We start from the raw sequence: 8,688 nt of genomic DNA on the forward strand, positions 1-8,688 counted from the left end.
GAGGGAGGCGGGGGCTCAGGTGAGTTGCCTGAATTTTGTTCAGGGGCAGGTATGAGGGGTCAGGGTCTAGGAGAGGGGGTGACAGGGAAGAGAACGGCCAGGCTGAGAGAACGAGGGATGAGCAGCGAGTGTCTGGGAAGGTGGGAAGGGGCTGTTCTTTCTCTTCAGAGTGTATTATGTGGGGGGCTCTTTGTGGGGTAGGGGGAGCCATCAACTGCTGCGTCTGTGGGGTGTGGGTCACAGCAGGAGTGGCTAATTACCTGCAGCCTTAGGAACCGAGGCCAGGCATAAGATGGCAAGTTCTCAGAAACATGGGTGTAGAACTGCACGAGGTCCAAAGAGTGAGGGGGACGCAGAACCAGGGCTGCCATTCCAGCCCTGCCTTCATGTCCTGGGTGGGGGGTGGGGAAAGGCTCCGTGGCAGTGGCTGACCACCACGAGGCCTCATGTTCCCTGCGCCCGTCATACCACTTCAGGGAGGTGGGCCGGGCGCCCTCCCATGCCTCCCCTGCCTGGGCACCTGGCACGGTGACTCCATAGACGTTCACCTCCTGGAGAAAATCCAGGGCCTCCAAGGCCTCCGCCACCTCGGTCGTGGCCACATTCTCCCCCTTCCACCTGCCGGAGAGCAGATGTGAAGGCAATCAGGAGTCAGGGCCTCGTGACGTGGGTGGGCAGAGTAGGGTCAGGGATGCGGTCAGGGTGCCTGGGCCACAGGGGGGGCAGCAGGTTTGAGACGAGAGCTTAGATGAGGAGCTGGGCTGGGGCCGGAGATGAGGGAGCTGAGGTTTGGGGGGCTCGGGTCACGGAGGTCAGATGCCCAGGAAGGAGTCAGAAATGTATGGGCAAGTACCTGAAGGTGTCTCCTGTGCGGTCATGGAAACGAAGGAAGCCTTGGTGGTCGCAGACCAACAGGTCCCCGGTGTTGAAGAAAACATCCCCGGGCCGGAAGACGTCCTTGAGCAGTTTCCCCTGGGCCAGCTCCGGCCCCCCAGCGTAGCCCAGGAACGGGGCCTGCTGGCTCACGGGAGCCACCAGCAGCCCTGGCTCACCTGGCAGAGTCACTGGGGTCACGGGTGGCCTCGCCTGGAGCCCCCACTCTGCAATGCCAACCCTCCAGGGCCAGCTTCACTGCCCCGCCCACCCCACCCGAGCACAGACCTGGAGATGTGGCCACACAGTGCCCTCGGGTATCCCGAAACGGCTCCCCTGTGGTGACATCATAGCGAATCAAAGAGAAGGGGAAGACATGCTGGGGAAGGGAGGCCCAGGCCCTGGGTCATTTCAGTCGCCTGAGCCCCCTTCCGCCAGCCCCACCTTCCACTCGGTTCCCCAGGGTTGGGTTTCGTTTCCTCCCCGCCCCTCACCTTGTAGAGCCAGGAAGCCCGGCCCACAGCGCCCCGCTGGCCTGTGTAGTTGAAAGTGGCCACGTTGCCCTCGGTCAGTCCGTACGTCTCCAGCACCTGCAGGGGCCCGAAGCGCCGCACAAAACGCTCCCAAGTGTCTGGACGCAGCCCACTGCCCACCGCCATTCGGACCTTGTGCCCGCGTTCTGCCTGGTTCTGAGGAGTGCAGAGAGGGGCAGGGCCTTCAACATCCAGATGCTGGCTCCCCAAAGGGAAGGCCTTCCCGTTTCCCGCTGCCGGAAACACTTTTCACTGGGACCTCCCTCATGCCCCAGTCGCCAGGGGTCCCACTGTCCTGGCCCCCAACCCACCCTGCCATTTTCTTCCCCTTGTTGCCTGTCACCTCCCCGCACCCCACCCCACCTCAGTGGCTCAGCCCAGCGTGGGTGCCCACGCACCGGGGGCTGGTTGACAAGATAGCGGCACAATTCCCCAATGTACTGGAACACTGTCACCCCGTGCTGCTGGCAGTCCTCCCAGAACTGACCAGCCGAGAACTTGGACTTCAGCACCACGGTGGCCCCTGCCAGAAGCCAGGAGGGAGGAGAAGGAAAGAGGTGTGGTTAAGGGCCGCAGGTGGCCCTGACCCCCTTCTTCTCGGACTCCAGCCTTCACTGCACTGCAGCTGCCATGTGACAGTCTCACATTCAGGGGCCAGGCCAAGGTGGTCTCTTCCTTTCCCACCTGCGCCTCAAAGGTCAGAGCCCCCTTCCTCTCTCCAGCCCCAATCCGTCCATCCTTGTCCCCAACCCCAAGTCCTAATCCTCTCCTCCATTTGCCTCCTCCTGGGCGGACACTCCCAGCCCTCCCCTCCCCTCGCCCCTGGAGCGGGAGTTCAGGGAATCCGGTGGCCTCCTTAGTTGCTCGGTCTGCAGGCCTGTGCAGGTGACGCTTCTCTCTTGTACCAGGAGGCCCTGGAGAGCAGGGCCTGCCTCCTCCTTGCCCTGGAGTGTCCACCTGAAGGACTCAGGAGCAGCCCAGGTGAGCACCCCAGCTGGTGCTTACAGTTTGCTGGAAGGAACCCCTGCCCGAGGACTGAAGGGGGGTGTGGGGGGAGACTGACCGATGCCCAAGCAGCCCACAACGCCCAGCAGGGAGCCAGACATATGGTAGAGTGGGAGGGCCAGGTAGATGACATCCTCCTGCCGGGCGCCACACAGCTGGTAGAACCCCTGGCACTGCAGAACCTTCAGGTGACTGATCCGAGCAGCCTTGGGGAGGCCTGGGGGCGGGGGAGACCAGGAAAGGGGGCTCAGCTGCGAGCCCCGCCTCCCTCTGCACCTGCTGGGTTTCCCACAGAAAGAGGCAGAGGCAAGGCTGAAGCTGAGAAGGGAGGCCAGGCTGTCCTGGAGACGTGCGAAGCCCCAGGAGGTGGGAGGCTTGTTGAGTGGGGATATGGCCGCGGGGATCAGTATCCCCTCTGGGGGTTTGGCAGGGGTGGCCTAGGAGCTGAGCAGGACCCAGTTTCCATCCCAGGCCGCTGCCCTTCCTCTGTCTGAGTTTCTGGGAGATAAGCATGGTGTCCCGCCCTCACCGGTGGTGCCCGAGGTGAAGATGTACAGGCACGTGTCCATTACGCTCTTGGGGGCAGACAGGTACCCAGGCACAGGTTCATCCACTTCAGCAGACACCTCAGCCAGCAAATCGCTGATTCCAGCAGGATGCGTTTCGGGGCCTGCGGCCCACAGGTGGAGCCCCATGGCTCTCAGGGCCGGCAGGTCTGGTTCCAGGGACTCCACGAACTCTGGATGCGGTGGGAAAGCCCAGCTCCACGGCTCTGCCTGCCGCCACCCAGAAGCCTTCCCCACCCCTTAGCTTATTTGCACCGCCAACCCTCCTCCCCGGCTCCGCCGACCCCCTCCCTGCTGCTCTTGGATGAGAGTGAAGAGTATGGGACGTCCCATCGCGGGCCTGGGACCTGGAGCCCAGGGAATCCTTGGAGGCACCAAAGACCGAGCTCAGTCCTTGGGTAATCCAGAAACACATCCCCACCCTTTGCGAACCCCGGGGAGAGTTCTGTGCCCACCCCGTCTGCCCCTCCCGACACGCCCCTATCCTGCGGGCCCCGCCCCACCCGGGCGCTCCGGCCTTACCTGGAGCCAGCACCAGCGCGCGCGCGCCGCAGCTGCGGAGGCAGTGCAGCAGGGGTCCCCGGCGCAGGGCGGTGGGCACAAAGGCCGTGCGCAGGCCAGCCTTGGCCATCCCGAACCAAAGCCACAGGAACTCCGGGCAGGCGGGGAGAAGCAGCGCCACTGTGTCCCCGGGTGCCAGAGGGGCCGCGCCATCCCCTTCCCACTCGGCTCGCGCCGCGCCGCTTCCGGCAGCCCGCTCGCCCTCCCGGGCGCCACCCGGACCGCCGCCGCCACCAGGGCCCCCGTCCCAGCCCCGAGCGCGCAGGAAGGCGCGCGCCGCCCGGTTGCTCTGGCGCTCGGCCTCGGCGTAGCTGAAGCGCCGCGCGCCGTGGACGAGGAAGGTGTGCTCGGGCCGCTGGCGGGCCAGCTGTGCGAGGCGCCAGGCCAAGCTGCAGCCCCCCTCGGGACTCTGCGGGTCGGCGGCGGCCGCGGCCAAGGCGCGCGCTCGGAGCGTGCGTTTGCAGCGTAGGGCGCGCACCGTGAAGGCCAAGTCGGCGGCGAGCCAGCGCCACTGGGGCCAGAGGTGCAGCAGCAGCGGCAGCAGCAGGAGCAGCGGCAGCAGCAGGAGCGCGGCCATGTGCCCTCTTCCGCGACCCGGCGCCGTCTGGCTCCAGCCGCTCGCAGCCAGCCCTGATATTCGCTTCCGAAAAACTGGGGCCGCTCGTTCTGGATCTGAGACTGCTCCTTCCCGGGAGCGCGCGTGCGCTGGCACACGCCCCTTCCCCCCTGGAGCAGAGCGGCGGGGCTGGGGGCGGCCCCGCACTCCTCCCGGCCTCCCCACCCCTACGCTCCGCCCTGGACGCGCTCCCTCCCGACTGCTCGCGCCCGCACCCCACCAGGTCCTGGGCGGTGCTCCTGCCCCCCCTCGATCCCGGGGTCATCTCGCGTTTTAGGTTCCTTCACCTCAAGGGCGGTTGTAGGCATTTGGCTGGACTTTGGCGTCCAGGTCTGAGAGCCAGGACGTTTGGATCGAAGTCCATCTCTCCCCTCCTCTACCCCATTTGCACCCGGGCCCGGAGGGTGCCACTGCTGTCTCCCAAGAGACCAAGAACTCGGCCCCTTGCCCGTTTGATGCTGCAAGTCCCAGCACGGTAGCCAGACTCATGCCCGCCCGCCAGCTGCCAGCTGCAGCAGCAGCAACCCCAGCGGATGGGTGGGGGCCCGAGAGCTAAGTAGGGGAAAGGTGGAGGCCCAGCCAGCCAGATTTCTGGAGGGGCCACGCGGAGGCTCCTCCCTTTGGAAAGAGTGCAGTAACGGGGCAGGCCGGCCAAATGCTTTCCATCCCGGTTTTAATTGGGGCAGAGGAAACGGGAAGAGAGGAAGGAAAGGCCGCCTCCAGCGGTTTACTTTCAAAGGAAGACACAGAAGGTTTGAGGGAGGGAGATCCTGGATTGAGACAAATCTGCTCGCTGAGTAGGAGCTGTCTGCAGTCAGCCCAGCTTCACGCGTCCTCAGCTGGCCCCCCAACCCCCAGTCCGCACGGGGACAGGGGGACAGAAGCCCTGGTCCGGACTGGAAGAGGGGCCTTCTCCCCGGCACTTGGTCCCCTGGTAGTTAGAAAGCACACGCCCTTGCCAAACGGAGGTTAAGTACTAGCCCGTGGAAGCCTCTAGCTTCTTGAGAGATGCGTAAGGACAGAGACCTCAGCATCAGTTTCTGCCTGGACAGGTCAGCGCCTGGCTGGCGTGGCCAGTGCGCAAAGCCAAGCTTCCCATTATTCAGACAAGAAGCGGGGTGGGTGGGAAGGGAAAAGGGGGAAGTTGTGAAGCCACAGGGGGTGCCCATGAAATTCAGACGCGCGCACAGGGTAAGTGGGGGCAGCAACTGGCACGAAAGAGGTTCTGACTTGTTTTATTGTCATTTAAAAACAACTTTTTAAAACACGATTATCTCTGCCAAGAAAAAGACAACAACCAAAAAAGTGGGACCATTTAACAGTCTGTGGAACGTGTCTGGGACTCGCTGGGACTCAGCCCGAGGTGCCAACCTCAGACCAACACCAGCCTCCAGGGCACACCAGGTGGGGCTGAGGCCTCCCTCGCAGGTTCTTTCCTGAGCACTGGCGTGTGCCCCAGGGAGAGGAACGGGCGCCAGCCATTCAATGCCCATTTCTTTAAACGCCTGTTCAGGGCGAACCCAGACCTGAAGGGGAAGTCGGGAGGGACACCCACGCGCGCAAGGCTGTCCTCTCATCCCAGGACCTCAGGCCAGCTGCCCCTCTGCCGTTTCTCCTTTTGGTTGAAACAGATCTTTGGGAGGCGGGAGAGGGGGCGGGGGCCTCGCACAGCCTCTGGCTTCCGTGGAAGCCAAGCAGCCGCCGCGGAATGGGGCTGGAGGCCCCGCAGGGGAGGAGGGGCTGGGGCTGCACAGCAGCTTATCAGGCGTCTCACCGCGTGAGTGAGTTCGGGGATGGGGAGAGGGTGTTTCCCGTTGGCTCCGCAGCCCCTCTGAAACCTCTGCTTCACCAAGGAGGGGGGGGGGCAGTCCAACCAGGAGCCTCAGTCGCTGTCGGAGCCCACCGCGGACGACCCCTTCCGTTTCCGCTTGGCCGGCTTCGGCTTTGTGTCTTCCTCCTCCTGGAAGACGGAGAGGGGGTCACCAGCCTGGACAAACGCGGCCCCCACTGCCCCCGCACCCCACGCTCCCTGTCCCCCTGTGCACTGGCGGGGGTCTCACCGAGGCACTGCTGGAACCTGACTCTTCCTCAGCATTGGGGGGCTGTGTGGCGTTCTTCCGACTCCGGGGGCTGGAAAGAGCTGCTTTCCGCCGGCTCTTCGGTGGCTTGGTGGAAGAGTCCTCGTATTCCTCGGCCAGGGAGAAGAGGTCGCTGAACCTGACGGACCGAGACCGAGCTGTCAGCGGAAGCGCCTCCCACCTCTGATGCCCGGTCCTTTGCCCCATGCCCGGGTCTCCACTGCATTGAACCCCATTACGTTTCTGTCCGGGCAGGCCCCTCCCCTAGACCTTCTCCCACCGCCTCCCAGAGGCCAAGTTCAAGGAGCCTCACTTCATCTTGTGGGCTTCGTCACAGCTCGCCTGGACGTGCTGCAGGGCCTGGAGAATTGGGGTCTGGCTGAAAACTAGAGGGAGCAGGAAGGGAGAGCAGTCAGGTGTCTGGGAGCTGATGCAGCGCCCACGGGGCAGCTCCTGCGTCCCCACCAGGCTCTAGCGGTGGGCGGGGCCGGGGCAGCCGGGCCTACAGTTCTGCTTGGTGTTGGTCAGGTTGAGGCGCAGGTTGTCCAGGTGCTCCAGGATCTGCTCCAGGGTCAGCTGGGCCAGCTTGCTGCTGGAGCTCCGCAGGCTGTGGGGCGTCACCAAAACCGGGGGTGAGGGCTCCACGAGTGCAGGACACCCCTACACACCCCCGGGTCCCTCCTGAAGTCAGGCAGCCCTTACGGGGAGGGGTGCAGGTGGGCCAGGGAGGAGAGCCAGGACAGGGCACTGGGAAGAGGGCAAGTGCCAGTGGTCCGGCATGCCAGGAGCCTCAGACCACTAGATGTCGCCCAAAGCCAGGCAGGGCGGGCGGGCGGTGGATGGTGGGGCTGCCCTGCCGGTGCCCAGCGTCCCACCTCTGCCTCTTGCGCGGGAGGCTGTTGTTCTTGATGAGAAGGGACTTGATGTGCTCGGCCAGCAGCTCGTCGTGCCGCATGCACCAGTGCCGCAGGATGCTGGTGGTGAACTGGTCGTCGGGGTGGCAGGGCCGGCTCAGCACCATCTTCACCATCTCCTCGCTGGGCCTGGGGGCGTGGCAGGGGCCGTGGGCACAGGGGCCGCAGGCTCTCTCCCGGGTGCTGTTTCCCGAACCCGGCCCGCCCCACCCCTGCCCCACGGGGTCCCGCGGTAGCTTCCTGCTCTCACATCCCTCTCCCTCTTCTCTTCGCGCCCAGGAATGCCTGGTTTCATCCTTTGCGGAAGCCAGGAGACAAGAAGTGAGATTCTTTATAGTTTCTGTGCTAGAAGGTGCGTGCGCGTGAGGGGAAGGCCACCAAATCTCCCCTACTTTGCCCAAAGTGGGTCAGGGAGGCAAAAGGACAGCACGTGGTGCCTGAGCGCTGCGCTGCCCAGCAAGGCCGTGGGCCACCCTGGCACAGGGAAGGGCTGGGAGGACCCAGCCCGCGAGGCCCCGAACCTCCCCCTTCCTTCAGGACGCTCTGGACCATACCGTGTCTGGCAGCTCAGACAAGAGGGGAGAAAAGGTGGAAGGCAGGAAGGTAGGAAGGAAAGGAGACACAGCTGTTGCCCCGTTTATGTGGCGGCTGGAAAAGCACCAGCGACGGTGGGAGGGGCGGGCCGCCTCCTCTCCCCGCCCCGCCCCGCCCCCGGCAGGGAGGGGGTGGTGCCTGAGCCCTGGGATCTGACCCTTTCTCCTCTTGGATTAGCCCCATGGCCCCAGGAGTGTGGGGGAGGGGAGGAGGAGCCGGGAGCCACCGGGATGAGAACTGCTGCGGCAGCAGGAAGCAGGGATGTCCGGCCCCACCTCCCAGGGCAGCTCCTGGTGGGCAGGGGGGTCAAGTCGAGAGGAAGCCCGGGTCCCAGGGGAGCTGCCTATTTGTAAACCACTTTGGGGGAGGGCGGAATAAGCCCCTGTCCACAATAGGAAAAGCCGGGGGCCAAAGGGGCAGGCCTGAAGCCGCCAGGCAGGCAGCTGTCTCCTGGTGTGTTGGACTGGAACTCACTTCTCTCTCCGGAGCTGAAGCAGGAGGCAGGACAGGGCCTCCGGGTGCTCTGTGGGGGAGGGAGAGGCCATTCAGGAGAAGGTGCACCTCCAGGAAGAACGGTCCCCTCCCCACCGGTCCTGTAAACCCCCAGCTCCTGGCTCAGAGTGGGCCTGCAGGCCTCAGCTAAGAGCAGGAGGGTGAGGGTGACGGGGAGCCTGCACCCCCAACCCCTCCCGCACGGCCCTGTGGTGGGAAGCGGAGCAGTGGCTCTGGGCTCATCCAGAAGCCTAGAGGCCTCAGCTGGACTGGGGTACCCCGCCCCCACGCTCCCCACACACGGCCCCACTCACCCTTGTACTTGAGGTGCTGCAGGATGGGGATGATGGTCTCCAGGGGGATGTTGTGGGCCAGGAAGAGCTGCCAGGCACAGTACTGCTCAAAGGTTTCCCAGTCCAGGCTCTGGACTGCGGGCAGAGAAGACGCGTTCTCTCC

At 64.7% G+C, this 8,688-nt stretch overlaps 2 protein-coding genes across 3 annotated transcripts in view; both read right to left on the minus strand.

Moving 5' to 3' along the window:
• The window catches only part of SLC27A3 (solute carrier family 27 member 3), a 4,842-nt gene extending 497 nt beyond the window's left edge, over positions 1 to 4,345 (minus strand). Inside the window, exons 1-9 of one of the 2 annotated variants that reach the window (XM_019627286.1) lie at positions 3,500 to 4,345; positions 2,941 to 3,150; positions 2,470 to 2,628; positions 1,805 to 1,929; positions 1,368 to 1,562; positions 1,162 to 1,252; positions 854 to 1,052; positions 521 to 618; positions 261 to 391 (exon numbers count right to left, since the gene is read on the minus strand). In XM_019627286.1, the coding sequence (XP_019482831.1) occupies positions 261 to 391; positions 521 to 618; positions 854 to 1,052; positions 1,162 to 1,252; positions 1,368 to 1,562; positions 1,805 to 1,929; positions 2,470 to 2,628; positions 2,941 to 3,150; positions 3,500 to 4,115 (1,824 nt within the window). In that variant the 5' untranslated portion in view covers positions 4,116 to 4,345. The remainder of the gene's footprint in view (positions 1 to 260; positions 392 to 520; positions 619 to 853; positions 1,053 to 1,161; positions 1,253 to 1,367; positions 1,563 to 1,804; positions 1,930 to 2,469; positions 2,629 to 2,940; positions 3,151 to 3,499) is intronic. The other variant, XM_019627285.1, reaches the window with a different exon arrangement.
• A 1,028-nt stretch (positions 4,346 to 5,373) lies between these two features.
• Positions 5,374 to 8,688, minus strand: part of INTS3 (integrator complex subunit 3) — a 34,149-nt gene continuing 30,834 nt past the window's right edge. The window contains 7 exon segments of the mRNA XM_019627394.1: positions 5,374 to 6,114; positions 6,215 to 6,371; positions 6,546 to 6,618; positions 6,739 to 6,839; positions 7,108 to 7,275; positions 8,215 to 8,263; positions 8,547 to 8,660. Of these exon segments, the coding sequence (XP_019482939.1) occupies positions 6,037 to 6,114; positions 6,215 to 6,371; positions 6,546 to 6,618; positions 6,739 to 6,839; positions 7,108 to 7,275; positions 8,215 to 8,263; positions 8,547 to 8,660 (740 nt within the window). The 3' untranslated portion in view covers positions 5,374 to 6,036.

The sequence above is a fragment of the Hipposideros armiger genome, unplaced genomic scaffold (genome assembly GCF_001890085.2).
Source record: "Hipposideros armiger isolate ML-2016 unplaced genomic scaffold, ASM189008v1 scaffold_729, whole genome shotgun sequence".
In the NCBI taxonomy this organism is placed as follows: domain Eukaryota; kingdom Metazoa; phylum Chordata; class Mammalia; order Chiroptera; family Hipposideridae; genus Hipposideros; species Hipposideros armiger.